The 17,472-nt window shown below is 45.4% G+C and overlaps 1 protein-coding gene across 1 annotated transcript in view; it reads right to left on the bottom strand.

The window, feature by feature from the left end:
* Positions 1–17,062, bottom strand: part of ARMC9 (armadillo repeat containing 9) — a 95,562-nt gene extending 78,500 nt beyond the window's left edge. The window contains exons 1-6 of the mRNA XM_056850352.1: positions 16,995–17,062; positions 15,397–15,522; positions 13,150–13,341; positions 10,500–10,655; positions 6,511–6,603; positions 2,730–2,754 (exon numbers count right to left, since the gene is read on the bottom strand). Coding sequence (XP_056706330.1) covers positions 2,730–2,754; positions 6,511–6,603; positions 10,500–10,655; positions 13,150–13,341; positions 15,397–15,522; positions 16,995–17,048 — 646 coding nt within the window. The 5' untranslated portion in view covers positions 17,049–17,062. The remainder of the gene's footprint in view (positions 1–2,729; positions 2,755–6,510; positions 6,604–10,499; positions 10,656–13,149; positions 13,342–15,396; positions 15,523–16,994) is intronic.
* Positions 17,063–17,472: the final 410 nt, after the last annotated feature.

Here is a 17,472-nt window from a genome sequence, read left to right as displayed (position 1 = left end):
AAATGAACCATGCAACCATTGCCACAAAATTGCTTACCAGGTAAATTATCTGTCCTTCTCAGATGAGCAACATAATTTTTCCAGGATCCCTAAACGCTGGCAGAGATCAGGAAAACCTATTGTTTTTCAAACCAGCCCTGTTTGGCATCCCTGGACTTAGATGGCCTTTTAAATACTCTTTTTATAACTACTGACAAACAAAAAATATGCTTTTAATGACAGACCTGATTGGAGAGAAACATTTTCCAGGGAAAAACTCACACATACAACAGCCTTAGTTGGGGAAAACGATATATGCACATCAGATCGTTTCTCAGAATGTGAAAGCATTTTTAATCTCATTTAAAGGCCTGGCTGGGAACAGTTTCCAATAAACAACACATAAGAATGTAAGAAAAATCTGACTGATTCAGACCAAAAAGGTCAACCTGGCCCAGCTTCCTGTTTCCAACACTGGGCAACAAGACGCTCCTGGTAAGCTCATAAGCAGGGGAAGAAACGTTTCCCTGTTGTCTGAGTGGCAGGCGTTGGGGACAGAGGTATACTGCCTCTCAACTTGGAAGCTCCATTTAGCCGTCATGTCTAATGGCCACTAATAGGCTAAAATTTGCTGCCAGAAGATAACAGTCCCTAGCTTAGTCTAAGACTCTTCTGACCATACAAGCTCAGAAACTATCTGACAGGGAGCCTTGACTCTGGAAAACTTATACCCAGGAAATCTCATTAGTCTCTAAGGTGCTACTGGATTCGAATCTAGATCTTCTATGGCAGACCAACATGGCTATCCACCAAAACTCTCAGAAACAAGAGTTCTAGGTGGCCCTTTGGCTTAATCCTGCAAGGCAATTCCCATGCTCTAAGTCTGTGTCCTCCCTATTTGGGGGGCATGAACTTTGCCCAGGAGTATAACAGCAGGATGTGACAGTGGGGCAATCCTCGACGCATCCTGTTAGGAGAAGCCAAAGTGTGGCCTGCCTTTTCCTTGACAGAGACATGCAAACACAGGTGAACAAAGAGCTGCACCGCAAGAAGAGCTCAATGCAGCTATTCATGAAGAGGTGGCTGAGAGCTATTCGTTCCTGGCATGCTGAGGGTACTTGGAGGCTGTCAAGCTTGATGGATGACACGAACCTGCCTGATACTCAATGAGCCAATTAGTCCGTCGAAGTCAGTACAGCCTACTCAGACTGGCAGTGGCTCTTCAGGATCTCAGGTAGAGGTCTTTCATATCGCCTGTTCCATTTAACTGGAGATGCCGGGGATTGAACCTGGGACCTTCTGCGTGCAAAGCGTAGGCTCTTCTGCTGAGCCGCAGCTCCTCCCCACTGCAACAACTCAAGGTCACTGTGTTTCATCACCCTGTGAGGTCTTCAGCCTCCTCACCACCTGGCTAGAACAGCCCCCCCTCCCCCAGTCCACGTGCCTTAAAAAAAAAAGGATCAGGATGGTGATTGCTTCACTTTACACATCCCAACAGATGGAAGAATAGCAAAAAAAAATAAAAATAGGCGAGCATCCTGCCTGCCTGCTGATCTTTCCCTACCAGTGCCCTTCTCCTCTCTTCTGTATTCTCCACTATCTCAGCAAAACCTTTGGTAGACTAGAAAACTTAACGGAGTTTCCAAGGATTGCTTCAGTCAAGTTTTTCCTTGCTGAAAATAATACGATTTGGATTTTGTTCCGACAACTAAATGACCCACGCAGCTGCAGCCACAAAATGCCTACCAGGTATTTGGTCTTTCATAGCTGAGCTAAGTCATTTTTCCAGGCTTCCAAGGTTTGGTAAAGATCAGGAGAAACCACTATTTAATTTTTTTAAGACATGGGGGGGTGGATTTACAAGGGAGACTCAGTAGAGAAGGGAAGAATTAAGAACCTCTTCCCCACCCACCTAAATGCTCCCCACCACCTCTAACTCAGCACTGAAAGTTGGGAAGCCAATGTTTCCCTTTCCACACTGCGCCCCACCCTTAAATGCACCCTTCACTCTCTGTGCTGCATGACAACACCATGAAGCCAGGAGGAAAAATTGTGGAAGAAGAGTTGGTTTTTATATGCTGACTTTCTTTACCACTTAAGGCAGAATCAAACTGGTTTACAATCACTTCCCCTTCCCCTCCCCACAACAGACGCCCTGTGAGGTCGGTGGGGCTGAGAGAGCTCTTAAGAGCTGTGACTAGCCCAAGGTCACCCAGCTGGCTTCATGTGGAGGAGTGGGGAAACCAACCCGGTTCTCCAGATTAAGAGTGCACCGCTGATGTGGAGGAGTGGGGAATCAAACTTGGTTCTCCAGATCAGAGTCCACTGCTCCAAACCACTGCTCTTAACCACTACACCACACTGGAAGTTCCCTTGCTCCAGAGCAGGAATGTGTTTTGCTTCGCGATTTAAAAGAAAAGCCTCATGTCTGAAAATGTCCCTGTAACCTCCTATTCTCTTGGGCTCCAGGTTGTAGAGGCTGAATGGGAGAAGATGGTAGTGGAAAGTGCTATCAAGTAACAGCCAACTTTTGGCAACTCCATATGGTTTTCAAGGCTAGAGACAATAAGAGGCGGCTTGCCACTGCCTGCCTCTGCATAGTGACCCTGGACTTCCTTGGTGGTCTCCCTTCCAAGTACTATCCAGGGCTAACCCTGCTTAACTTCTGAGATCTGACAAGATCGGGCTAACCTAGGCCATCCAGGTCAGGGCAAGAAGAAGACACATTTCTAGAAAGTCTGGACATTTACCTTGGCTGCACTGCGCGTTCTCCTTCTGCCGGGTGAGAAAACACAATGCTAAGGAAAATGGACATGCTTGAGAGAGAGACAACAACCAAGGGACGGAGATGTGAATAATTCTATGACTTTATAGTTAACATCGTCACGTTACCCACAGGACTTTTCAAGAACAAACAAGCTCAAAGTTACAGATGGGGAATGGAGGCTGAAGCAGAGGGCAGCCTATCCAAGGCCTTGTTGCAAGTTAGTTTCATCCGACACCATTTGTTTCTAGAGAGGCCATGGCTCAGTGGCAGAGCATCTGCTTCCCATGCAGAAGGTCTCAGGTTCAATCCCCAGAATCTCCAGTTGAAGAATCTGGTAGCAGGTGATGTGGAAAACCCCTGCCTGAGACACCCCGGAGATCTGCTGCCCATCTCAGCAGACAATACTGACTGCGATGCACCAATGGTTTGATTCAGTATAAGGGAGCTTCATGTGTGTTCATTACACAAAAGGTACTTGCACAGTAACCAACCTTGGATTCAAATTATCGAGTTCTAACTCTTCAGCTTCTTCCTCATGGGGCTTCCTCATGGGAGTTGTGGACAGGTAATAAGCGTAAGGTGGGCGCCAGAGTGTGAGCATTCCCTTAATAAAGTATTCACTTTTATGCTAAAAAGTCCACAGAAATGCTGTGCTAAATGGGACTGAAGACTGTGAAAGGTACAAGCCATTGGGGTGCAAACAGAGTGAGAAGCAGTTAATGCAGACATACCCAAACTTATTTTTTTTAGGTTCAGGAAATGACAACTCAAAGGACAAAGCAAACACCAGGAAGACATAGCATGGTAACTCAAATGGGCAGGCCAGTGGTGCATCTGTCCATTTAGTGCATCTTTACCCCGCCCTTCCTCCAAGGAACTGAAAGAGCTACGCATGGCAATCCTGAACACATGAACACATGAAGCTGCCTTGTACTGAATCAGACCCTTGGTCCATCAAAGTCAGTATTGTCAACTCAGACCGGCAGTGGCTCTCCAGGGTCTCAGGCAGAGAGTCTTTCCCATCACCTACTTGCCTAGTCCTTTTAACTGGAGATGCCGGGGACTGAACCTGGGACCTTCTGCATGCCAAGCATGCCAAGCTCTACCACTGAGCCATGGCCCCTCCCCAATCCTCCTCCATTTTTTGCTCACAACAACCCACCGAGGTGGCTGGTCCAAGGATGTTCTGTGAACACGGCAGTGTGGGGATCTAAACATAACAAATACACGCCAGACCCGATCTAATCGTGGTGCCCATGGACATCATTTCTAGCGCCTGCTAAGTGTTTTAGGAAATGGATAGTGCCAGGTATATTTATTTATTTACAGCTTTTGCCAGAACATCGTATACAATTACAATCTTCAAAAGGATTAGTGCCAGGTAGGGCTTTTGCCCAGCAGACTTCTGACTAGTAAAGATTTGATTGGCTTCATAAATTTTTGGTAATGTTGCTTTGGCAGCAGCTGCCAACATAGCACAAGGATCTACACAGTGTTACTGAAGTTAAGCTGCGGCAATCATTTTGTGGCTGGTTTTGCCTCCTGTGGCAGCCATTTTGTGGTAGAAGAGCTGGTTTTTATATGCCGACTTTCTCTACCACTTAAGGGAGACTCAAACCGGCTTACAATCACCTTTCCCTTCCTCTCCCCACAACGGACACCCTGTGAGGTAGGTGGGGCTGAGAGAGCTCTGAAAGAGCTGTGACTAGTCCAAGGTCACCCAGCTGGCTTTGTGTGGAGGAGTGGGGAAACCAGTTCACCAGATTAGCCTCCGCCGCTCATGTGGAGGAGTGAGGAATCAAACCCGGTTCTCCAGATCAGAATCCACCGCTCCAAACTATCACTCTTAACCACTATACCACACTGGCTCTCCACACCATGCTGGCTCTCTACACCACGCTGGTAGCTATTGTGTTGCTGCACCCAACGTGCAGTGTCAGAATTCCAAATGTGCCCGCAGGCTCAAAAACGCTAGGGATCCCCTGCTCTAACCTATCAATGCCCAGCTGACTATCAGGAGCCTTCCGAAGTCCAGGTGGGGGTCTTCCTCAGTCCTGCTACCTGAAATTCTTTCAACTGGAGATGCCAGGGAATGAACCTGAGCAATTCTCTCTTTCAACCCTGTGTACTGATGCTGAGCTTCGGCCCCTTTCCTAAAGCTGGAGGAAAGTTTATAGAATTCTGTGATGGATATAATGAAATACTGGCTTATTCCGGAGCATGTAAACAAGGCTTAAGAGCTGGGAAATATTAAATTCCATCCGAAGACGGCTGCGATCTTAGTTGCCAACCAAAGGGTTTGCACAGAGACAGCATTCTCAAGCAAAAGCCACCCAGTTATAAACCTCTCTAATTAATGGCAATCTGGAATAAACAACCAGGTAAGGGTCAAACGTTTAGAAAAATTTCATATTTAATGGCTTGTCTTCCTTTGAGGCATGAGGGAAGAGGCAGGTCCAGAAAATTTAACTCATTTTTGCCAGGATGCGAGAGATTCAACAGCAAAACTAGGCCTTCCACCTCTTTAAAGATCAGCCACTGCTTCTCCTCTGCAAATTTGTTTCTTTATTTAAAACACTTATTGGCCACCTTCCTTATGGCGCTCAAGGTGGCTTACAATTTATGTAAAATACATAAAATAAAGTACATAAAACATATACATTTAAAAAAATTAAATCACAATTTAGGACTGCTTTAATCAAATGTGGTCCTAAATAAAACTGTCTTCAGCTGCTTCCTAAAGATGTAAAGTGAGAGGGACAGGCACATCTCCCTGGGGAGGTTGTTCCATAATTATGGGGCTGCTACCAAAAAGGCCCTCTCTTATGTACCCACAAAATAAGCATCTTTGATTGATGGGACAGTCAGGAGGTCCTCTCTCTGTGACGTTAATTTCTGGGCAGGACCTTATGGGAGAAGACAGTCCTTCAGATACCCTGGTCCCAAGCCATGTAGGGCTTCAAAAGTCAAAATCAATGCCTTGAATTAGGCTTAGGAGTGGATTGGTAGCCAGTGTAATTGGTGTAATACCAGGGTCACATGCTCATGATAGCTGGACCCTACCAGCAGTCTAGCCATAGCATTCTGAACCAGCTGCAGCTTCCGAACACTCTTCAAGTGCAGCCCCAAGCAGAGCGCTTTGCAGTCTGGATTTAACTTAGGCATGGATCACTGTGGTCTGACCAGCCCAGGAACAGGCACAGCTGACGCACCAGCCAAAAGCTGGGCAAACTACCTGGGAAGCCTCCAATTTGCAACAGAGAAGCAGAGACGCAGGAGGAGGACGCTGAACTTTCCCCTTCCCCTGGAGAGCTGCAGCCAGACCAAGGAGACTATCATCAGGAGGTGGACCAAGAGCCTGTTTCAGCCCAAGGCAGTTTCAAACTTTCACACTTCCATTCCCCCCCCCTTGCAACTCCCCCCATTGGCTGCTTTCTCCCCCAGCCTGTGTTCCAGCCATGCCATAGGGAAAGCAGGTCGCAAAGGAGAGTATGAGTGGATAAGGGAAGGCTTAAGTGCTCTCTTCCCACTCAAAGCACTGCAAGCCCATCATTCCACGCCTGACTTGCACAGTGGAAGGTGCGGCCACCTCATAAAAACAGGCTGAGATGGAATAGGCAGCTGCATCCCTGAATCACCACCCAATTATCTTTCTCCAAAAATCTGTTTCTTTACAGAGTTGCTAAGGGGAGGTCGGAGAATTACGTGGCTCGTTAAGAAACCACTACAGCGTAATAGTCTTCACAGCATGTTGAAAAGGATACATATAGAGTCAGGAGTCTTGGGGTATTGCTGGCTTTCAGAGTAGCAGACAAGAAATCTTCCAACGTCATCTTCAGATCAGACTCCCAAGAATCCTAGAGAAGATTTTTTAAAAGGCAGTGACTGTTTACTTAACACATACAGTTATGTTTAACACTACATTACAATTATATAACAGGCACCAGAGAAGTCAGAGTTGCGCAAAACTTCTAAAAAAAGAGAGAAATACATTGAATTCAGGAGAGTTTGGGCAGCTTTCTGTAAAGGAAATTATTGCTATGTTAACACAGATAGCAGGAACATAGACTCGTCATGGAAGCCAAAGGAGTATAATTACACTGACCATAGGCACAGATGTCTTTAAAAGGGGATTAGGTGGATTCATAGAGGAGAGGTCTATCAGCCACTACTAGCCATGGTGACTAAGGGGAACCTTCACATTCAGAGGCAGTAAACCTCTGAATACAAGTGCCAGGAGGCAACATCAGGGGGAGGCCTCAGCCTCTATACGCTGTTGTTGGTCCTCTAGAGCAGGGGTTGGCAAACTCATTAGTCAAAAGTGCCAAATATCAACAGTACAACGATTGAGATTTCTTTTGAGAGCCAAATTTCTTAAACTTAAACTATATAGGTAGGTACACTGTTTATTAACTTAATAAACTTTAATTAAAGTTTTAAGTCTTAATTAAACTATAGGTACACTGAATAAAACTTTGGGAGGCCAGGTCTACCCATTGGCTTTCTTGGCAGTAGACCTGGCCTCTGGAGGCCCATAGAAGCCAATTGGTAGACCTGGCCTCTGAAGGGGGACTTTTTCCCCTCCTCGGAGTCCAGGTCTACCGCCAAGAAAGCCAGTGGGTAGACATGGCCTCCCAATGGGATTCAGCCGGAGGCCAGGTCTACCAAAGGAAGCCCGCCCCGCCCAACAGCTGATAGGCAGGCGGGGGGGCAGGAACCGCCGAGCCGCCCGCTCAGCAATCGTGGAGGGGGAGAGAAAGCGCGCCAGCTCGCCTGCTCTCTCTCGCTTGCTCGCTCTCTCTCTCAGGCGCGCCGGCTCCGCAGCCCCAGCTGCTGGCGTGAGCAGGCGCGAGAGCAGAGGGTCCGAACCAAGTTCGGAGAGCCGCACTCAACGGGCCAAAGAGCCGCATGCGGCTCAGGAGCCGCAGTTTGCAGACCCCTGCTCTAGAGGAGGAAGAAGAAGAGTTGGTTTTTCTATGCTGATTTTCTCTACCACTTAAGGAAGAACCAAACCGGCTTACAATCACCTTCCCTTCCCCTCCTCGCAACAGACATCCTGTAAGGTAGGTGAGGCTGAGAGAGTGTGACTAGCCCAAGGTCACCCAGCTGGCTTCATGTGTAGAAGTGGGGAAACAAATCCAGTTCACCAGATTAGCCTCCGCCGCTCATGTGTAGGAGTGGGGAATCAAACCCAGTTCTCCAGACCAGAGTCACTGTGTGGAACAGGATGCTGGACTAGATGGGCCACTGGTCTGACCCAGCAGGGCTCTTTCTTATCTTCTTATGACCAACTAGGGCTAAATCCGTCATGAAGTTCTCCACTGAGATGGATGGGAGCTCTGCAAGTGCACCTTGCTCTTGTGGATTTCCCATCCACTTCCGTGAAGAACTTTGGGGTGTCCTAGGAGAACCTTAGGGTGGGGCCCACGTCCTAGGAGAACAATGTATAGCCTGCAGAATCATAGAATCATAGAATTCCAAGTTGGCCCATAATACTCATGTTGCCCATTTAGGGGAAAGATCAGCTCGCTCAATAATTAATTTTCTCTGGACCAAAGGGGCACATTATATTCCAGCCCCTCTCAAACTCTTTCAGGAGAAAACCCTAACACAAATGTTATATGGAACACTTCTTGATTCTCCACCCTCATGTCTTATTCCTATTGAGCGAGTGCAATCCAAGCTCCTTAGAGCTGCTCTGCAATTGTCAAGAAGTGTACCAAATGCAACGATCCATTTAGAACACTGGTTCCCAACCAGGGGTCCGTGGACCACCAGGGGTCCACGAGAACTAAATTAAGGTCCGCGAAACAAAGTTATAAACCCATAATAAATTAATATTTTCAATTAAAAGTTCTCTATTATAAAATATATATTCAAATATTATTCTAAGTTTAATGTTTAACTAATAGTTATGATTAAAGTTTATTTTCAAATTCTTGGAATTTTTATTTTGAACCTTGGGGTCCCTGCACCAAACAAAAAAGTCCTAGTGGTCCCTGGTCAAAAAAAGGTTGGGAACCACTGATTTAGAAACTGGCATGATGAAGGTGGAGGAAAGGGTTGACTTGTCCTCACTTTATCTCTGGCTAAAAATTAATTTCAACCCTAAGGGTCTTCTTCCACCGACTGTATGTGATACCTTTAGGTCAAAGTGGACAATAGCCATTGAAGACAAATTGAACAACTTGGGTTTTACTCCCTTTGCACTACTTCAGTTAGGGTGGGAACAAGCTACGTCAACAACAAATCAAAGGATTAAAGACATTGAGCGACAAGCAGATTTAGCGAGGGTGCCTCTATTTATAGCTCCCCCCCATTCTAAATTCATCCTTGCACCAGCAGCCTACCTTTGCTACTTAGAGACAAATAAATATAGAAGGGCCTTTACCTTGGCCAGGTGTGCAGCCTTACCCTCTGCTATACTTAAGGGGAAATTTCAGAAGACACCCTGGGCGGAGAGATTCTGCCCCTGTAAATCTGGGGAGTTAGAAACTATTGATCATGTTCTCCTGAACTGTAATTTTTACACAATACCCTGTTCTATGTTTACAGAGCCCCTCTTATTGAGAATGGGACCCGACAGGGAGAGAGAAAAGATTGAAAAGCTCTTTCTTACAAGGGGACAATCCTTCAATCACCTTTCAGGTTGCAAAATTTTGCACAATAGCAATGAAAATACTTCGCCATAGAGTAGTCTCTTAGCCCAAATGGCAGAGGTATCTCGGATGGGGTTTTAAGTGACTTAAGACTCGGACTGTAAATCTTTGTCTACAAGATTATTTTAGTCCATGTTTCTTGTTTTATCTGGCCAAGGGCCGTAAATAAACAATTCTGAATTCTGAATCACAGAATTGGAAGGGACCACCAGGGTCATCTAGTCCAACCCCCTGCACAATGTAGGAAATTCACAACTACCTCCCCCCACACCCCCAGTGACCCCTATTCCATGCCCAGAAGATGGCCAAGATGCCCTCCCTCGCATGATCTGCCTAAGGTCATAGCATCAGCATTGCTGACAGATGGCTATCTAGCCTCTGCTTAAAAACCTCCAGGGAAGGAGAGCTCACCACCTCCCGAGGAAGCCTGTTCCACTGAGGAACCGCTCTAACTGCTAGAAAATTCTTCCTAATGTCTAGATGGAAACTCTTTTGATTTAATTTCAACCCACTGGTTCTGGTCCTATCTTCTGGGGCAACAGAAAACAACTCGGCACTCTCCTCTGTATGGCAGCCCTTCAAGTACTTGAAGATGGTTATTACCTCTCAGTCTTCTCTTCAGGCTAAACATACCCAGCTCCTTAAATGCCACTGTGGCAGGAGGGGGAAAATGACTGCTTCAGTACAAGCTAGCTCTCTCTGTGTGTTAAGTGAGTAGGGTAAATGTCATGGAGAAGTCAGGGTAAATGATAACGGAACTGGGTGGAACCGCTGAAGCTCTTAGGCTCCAACTATGTAAAACAACCAGATAAGCACTGAATGTTGTCATGCCTTGTCAGAGCATGAATTTGGGATAAATGTCTCTTCCCAGTACAATTGGGGCTCAGATATTTTGCTTGCTAGAGCAGCTGAGCAACCAGCTGGAATAAAACTATTTTTCTTGATAACGGTCTCGGGTCTCTTCCCCCCACCCCAAACCCGTTTTCTGCAACACCACGGTCCAATTAGCAAAATTTCATAGAATTACAGAATTTATATGAGGACAGTACTTTAATATCACTGCACTGTCATTCTTGTGTGGACCAAGGACGTACCTGGAAAAGTTCTTTGAAGGAGGGATGAATCATCGGGTTGGGAACAAAAGGCAAAGCGTAGAAAGGAAGAAATTCTGTGGTCTGGCTCAGGGCAGCCCCTTTGGTCTCGAGATACATCTTAAAACGTGAAATCCTTTCATCCAGTGCTACTTTGTTCTAAGAAAAGGAGGAGAAAGGAGTCAGCTTTATGTCAGGGAAGCAACAGCAAGTTTTAGATAGAACGTGGCCGCAGTTGCCTTGATATGGGAATCCCATGTTCACGGACTGAACAGTGGAGAAGGGCCGGGGGTCCCAAACCCCATGCTAGAGGCTTCAGTTTATATGGGGCAGTTCCTGCCCAGGGGGGCTTTTTCTAAAGGGGTGCAGGAACCAGAGATCAGGCCTGCAAGGGACGGAGAAAGATGAAAGAAGGAGGAAAACCTACCACTCTCTTGATGCTTACACTGCTTGATGATTCATGAAAGCATCCATATTCAAAAGGATCCAGTATCGTCAAAGTGAAGAAGACTGAGAGCGCCCTGAAGCATCATTCCTTAGGAAGAAGTCCCACTGACTTCAAGGTTACTTAATCCCTAGTAAGTGGGTTCAGCAGTACTGCCTGAGCCAGGAGCTAAACTGTTCAAATCTCAAGCTCTGCATGAATTCACTGGATCGCCTTAAGCAAGATCCAGCAATTCAGCTCCCCCTCCCATCAGCAACATATGGATAATAACAATGACCCACCTTACAGGGCTGCTGGGAGGAATTACCAAGATAACACACAGGAAATTCTCTGAACACTCAAAAGCACTATCCGTATACTAATTATTGTTTTAAACTTTCTTATTAACACTGATTTTTTTCCTGCCTATATGCATGGTGCTTAGGGTAAAATAACAAGTAAAATAATCAAACATCTAAACCACAATACTTTTGGGGTTACATGTTAATGTGAATTAATGTCCTCCAGACCATCCCATCATTAATCACCTTGCTCAGGCAAACTGAGGGCCGATGCATAAAGCTGCCTTTCACTGAATCAGACCCTGGGTCCATCAAAGTCAGTATTGTCTAAGACTGGCAGCAGCTCTCTGGGATCTCTGGCTGAGGTCTTTCACATCACCTACTACCTGATCTTTTAACTGGAGATTGAACCTGGGACCTTCTGCATGTCAACCAGGTGCTCTGCCACTGAGCCACAGCCCCTCCCTGGGTTTTGGAAAAATACAGCACAACAGTGCAAACAAAGACAATAGGAAGAGCCTTTTTTAAAAATCTCATCTCTGCTGAAGGCACTAGAGATAATGAAAAATATTTTGCCCTGCAGCTTTTGCAAAAGCTATTTAAATGCCTACATTTGGGCTACTGGCCAGTAACACCATGACACTTATCCGGCGGTCTTAATTAAGCAGAGACTGGAAAGCAGGGAAAGAACAGACTCCACATGCTGGGAGGCCCCGTTTCTAGAAGGCGTCGATTCTCATCTATTAAATACTGTGATCAGCCTGTAGGTGACCTACTGCTCCATTTGAACCGACTCTCGTCAGACCCCCCCCCCCCGGGCTCTCTTGGTGCCTCATCATAAAAATGAGCTGCTCTAATTTTAGTTCTGAGTTTTTTTTGGCCACGTTGATCCAGTCGTACAGGTTTGCCGCTAAAGCTCACATCACTTCCCTTGCGATATGATACTGAATATTTTTGTAAAAACTACATTCATCCATGGACCATCTTTGGTGAAATACATGCCTGGGCTGTACCAGTTCAGACTGCAAGTGGGAGCTCATATGTTTGAACCCCCCACCCCAATCGAAAGCAATTCTGAGGCAGAGAGAAATAGGTGGAGAATACTAGAGTGTATACAATTCATGGAGGACAATTCATCTTTTTAAATTTTTTAAAAAGATTTTACCGTTACATCCATAATAAAAGAAAAACTACTACTACTACTACTAGTACTACTACAAGGAGGAGGAGGAGGAGAAAGAGGAAGAAGAAGAAGAGTTGGTTTTTATATGCCAACTTTCTCTACCACTTAAGGGAGAATCAAACTGGCTTACAATCACCGTCCCCCTCCCCCAACAGATACCCTGTGAGGTAGGTGGGGCTGAGAGAGCTCTAAGAGAGCTGTGATTAGCCCAAGGTCACCCAGCTGGCTTCATGCGTAGGAGTGGGGAAACCAATCTGGTTCACCAGATTAGCGTTCACTGCTCATGTGGAGGAGTGGGGAATTAAACCTGGTTCTCCAGATCACAGTCCACCGGTCCAAACTACTACTAATTATAATAATAATGAAACAAGTAAGAAAACTACATTTCACTTAAAAACATATAGATATTGGAATGAAGGTCCCTCCTGAATAGCTCCTAACAGTTTGAAAAGTAAATGGGACCTTTCCTGACATCTTTAACAATTTCTTAATCTAAAAATCCTGTTACATGAAAATAATCAATGGGCGTTCTGTCAACTATCTTTTGACTATCACCCAGCACCCAACACCAGCACCATGAAGTAGTGCAGCCCAGACACCTTGATGGGAAGGTCAAAGCCACAACCCTAAGCTGAAAGCTGACTTGAAAATCGGCAGCATGGGCTGTATGCAGACACTCTGCTATCAAAGACAGATTTTTAAAAAGCAACATGGCCAATCTAAGAGAGAACCAAACATACGTACATAACTATGAGTCGAGCTGGACGAAGGCTTTCCCTCACTTCTTTTTAAGAGGAAGATGGCAAAATGAATGTGAAGGTAGAACTCCAGCTTCTGGGCCACGGCCTCATTGTCCCGAACGGAAGGAGGAATGTGTTCTTCCCAAAGTTCAAAGAAGACATCCTGGTCTCCATCAGTAAAGGATGTTAGCAGATCCTTCCAAAAAAAAAACATTGACAGATACGATAATTTCCTCTTTATCGTCTTAAAACTCACATCTGCGTAACCCAATTCACTGCTCATTGGATCTAAGGCTAGAGTAAGTATCCGTTTCAGGGCATCCGTTGTGTTTAACCATTCAAGACCTGGACAAGTAATCACAGAAACTGCTCCACAATTGTTCTATTTGTTATTTCAGCCTTGAGAAACTAAGGGCTGATTATGCTACAAATAGAAATCCCCAACATATAAACACATAATTAAAAATACATTAAAAAATATCTTTGCACTGAGAGTTTCCCAAAAAGAGGCAAGTGATCTTCATGTTTGTAGCTGTCTCTCTTGGTAACCTGTACCAGTGTGCAGAAAAGAAGGATGCACTAATACAGAATCAAGGAAGAGAAGAAAAAAAGATGGTGCAGCGAGAAAAGAAATGTTATTATATTTCACTTGATCCCTGGTGGTGGAAAGTGCCGTCAAGTCACAGCTGACTTATGGTAACCCAGTAGGGTTTTCAAGGCAAGAGATCTTCGGAGGTGCCTGCCTCTACGTGAGCTGAGAGAGTTCTGAGAGAACTGCGACTGGCCCAAGGTCACCCAACAGGCTTCATGTGGAGGAGTGGGGAACCGAACCCAGTTGTCTAGATTAGAGTCTGTTGCTCTTAACCACTACGCCCTGCTGGCTCTCTTTGATGATCCTTAATACAATTTTTCAATGGAAAAGACAGACATGCTAAGAAAAGTTGAGGGCAGCAGGAAAAGAGGAGATCTGAGCAAGGCTGTCAAAGATAGGACATTTTGGAGGACTGATTCATAGGGTCGCCATGAGTTGGAAGCGACTTGACGGCACTTAACACACACTACAATGTAATACAATCTCTTTACCAGACACCATTGCTTTTCTCTCTTCTCTCTCTTACTAATCTGCCACCTTCAAGGATGAGCCCCACCCCAGTCCACCTCCAGAATACTGAGCCTGGAAACAAACCTCTGCAGTGCTGTCAACACACACACACACACACTCAAAGGCCAGCCAGCAGCTTCAGGAAGGACCCCCTTGACGGACTAGCGGACCTCACCCCACCCTAGAAGCAGCTTTCCAGCCATGGGCCACTCACACTTGGGCCCAGCACCATTAAAACATAAGAAAGGCCCAGTTTCCAGCAATGGTCAGTAGAGTGCGTCTGGAAAGGCTACAAGCCCAGTAAGAAGGGAACAGTCTCTCTCTCTCTCTCTCACACACACACACACACACACACACACAGAGGACCACGCTTGTCCCAGAATTCTGTATTTAGAAATATAAATCCACTGAAACACAGAAAGAGCTGGAAGGGACCACCAGGGACATCTAGTCCAACCCCCTGCACAATGCAGGAAATTCACAACTACCTCCCCGCCTCACACACCCGGTGACCCCTGCTCTATGCCCAGAGGAAGGCAAAAAACCTCCAGGATCCTTGGCCAATCTGCCTGGAGGAAAATTGCTTCCTGACCCCAAAGTGGTGATAGGCATTACCCTGAGAATGTAAGAAAGGGCAATGAGAGCCAAGCACTGACGCAATCCTTCCTGCCCTCCCTCTCATGATCTGCCTAAGTTCACAGAATCAGCCTTGCTGACTGGGGGGGCTCTCTTTTGAAATCATAGCTAATTAGTAAGGGGACCTAGCCACTATGCTCCAGAAAGGAGATGACAGAGGATGCAGGATTAGCAAAGACACTGTAGAAATCCTGCCACACATCACAGACAGGAAACTGACATCAGCCGCCTCGGGCTGTTTGAAATTTGAAGGGGTACACATCTAATAAATCAAATCGGAATCTGAAGAAATTTTTCAGGAGCTATTACTAATGTGCTGATTCAGTTAGCTGTGCTTTTGCTTTGGATGCACCAAAATGGAGAATCCCCCAAAGCTTGCCATCAGTCCAGTAAAAAAAATAAACAATCACATAGAAGATAAGCTCAACACACAAGGAGAGAGATCGGACTTTACTGACCCACAGCAAGTCATACTAAAATTTATTTAACCGGGGTCAGGGTTGAGGGGTTTACCTGGATGATCAAAGCCTTAGAGTCTTTTGCAGATCCACCTCCTGTTTTAGGCAATGATTTCCCTTTTATTTTGCATTCCTTTGTAAACGACTTCACTGTTTCCTCAAATTCCGCAAACTCCAAATACTGCAAACAAACAAAAAAGGCATGGGGGTGGAATCAAGAATCATGATGCCCATTAAAGGCCTGAGCAAAGACAGAGGGCCAACAATTGGATCTTCAGGACAAAAACTGCAAAGATTGAGTTCCTTCAATCACAACCAGCCTCACTATTATCAGCAAATCAAAGAGAACATCAGAAGAGCCCTGCTGGATCAGACCAGTGGTCCATCTAGACCAGCGTCCTGTCTCACAGTGGCCAACCAGTTCCTCTGGAGGTCCTACCAACAACAGGGCACACAGGCCAAGGCCTTCCCCTGATGTTGCCTTCTGGCACTAATATTCAGAGGCTGACTGCCTCTGACTGTGGAGGTTCCCTTTAATCTCCGTGGCTAGTAGTCACTGTTAGGACCTATCTCCCATGAATCGAATCTCCACTTACAGCCATCCACACTGGTAGCCATCGCTATGTCCATTGGCAACAAACTCATTTTAATCACTCGTTGGGCCAAGAAGTATTTCCTTTTGTCCATCCTCAAGCTATTGCCCGTCAACTTCATTAGGTGCCCTTGCGTTCTGGTATTATGGCAGATGGAGATAAAGCTCTCTCTATATATTTTCTCCACCTCATGCATTATTTTATAAACCTCTATCATATCCTCCTTCAGTCTTCTTATTTTTAGACTGAGAAGTCCCAGACTCTTCAGCCTTTCCTCAGAGAAAATGTCTCCCAACCTCTTGATTATCTTGCAATTTCCTGCACTTTTCCAGCTCTGTGATATTCATTGTGATATTCATTTTGAGATACGATGACCAGAAGTGCACACAGTATACCAAACGTATACTTTATTGGAAGTAAACAGTTTTAATATCAAGTTTTATATACTGTTTTAATATATGGTTGTTAGATTGTTTTCTACTCTGTATTTATAGGTGCTTTAGTATTTTTCTGTTTGTTGTAGAGAGTGGAAGGGCATTTGATAGCATATATAACGTTGGAAAATGAACACGTGAATGAATCTGAGATGGTATGACTGGTGTTGTTAGGATTAGTGATTGGGTTGACACAGTGAATGTGGGGAAAGAGTTGACATTTTGGTTTGTTACAGGCCCTGGTCCCATAGTCTGGTGAGAAGCTGTTTAAGGTTAGGAGGTGTTCTGTGGGCAAAAAAAAGGTGTGCCTCCCAATACCTGTGAGAGAGAAGCATCACTGTCCAGAATAGGTTATCGTTTGTTAATGATGCATTGAACCAGTTTGAACTGAGAGCTATATGTGACCACCAGTGGTATTTTGTTGTTTCATTTGAGCCTATCTTGTAGCAGGTTATCCCTTGGTATCATTCTGGCTTTGTTGATCTGTTTCCTTACTACATCAATGAAATTGTGTGTTTGAGGCCCAACAGTTCTGAATCATCAGGCAGAACTTGGTGGCATCCCTCCACAGAGTTCTGTAAACATTAAACGAACAGCTTTTCTCTCTTTAAAATTAAAACACCCACCTCCTTCACCATTCCAAGAAGCTCTGCTTCATAAGCTAGAACATCACCCATCATCAAATGCGAAGAGTGAATCTTCGAGTAGAAGAACCTGTAGCACAATAAGAACAGATGTATACCGTTTATAATAGAACTTTTTTTTTGCACTGTCAAGTCACAGCTGACTTACGGAAAGCCTGAAGGGTTTAGAAGGCAAGAGACATTCGGAGGTAGTTTGCCACTGCCTGCCTCCACGTCATGCCCCTGGTGTTCCTTGGAGGTCTCCCATCCAAATACTCACCAGAGCTGACCCTGCTTAGCTTCTGAGATCTGATGAGATCAGGCTAGCCTCAGGCTATCAAGGCCAGAACATAATAAGTCATTTTATTTCCACTTCAGATCTTTTTTTGTTTCTCAAGTCACCCTATTTCATAATTAAAGTCTATAAAAGATTCCTGAAAATTGACGCTGACAACCTCACTGTAGTCCAGCAGGAGGAAGG

Source organism: Euleptes europaea, chromosome 5, assembly GCF_029931775.1.
Source record: "Euleptes europaea isolate rEulEur1 chromosome 5, rEulEur1.hap1, whole genome shotgun sequence".
In the NCBI taxonomy this organism is placed as follows: Eukaryota; Metazoa; Chordata; class Lepidosauria; order Squamata; family Sphaerodactylidae; genus Euleptes; species Euleptes europaea.
The sequence above is the reverse complement of the archived record's forward strand: the minus strand, read 5'-3'. Positions and strand labels throughout refer to the sequence as shown.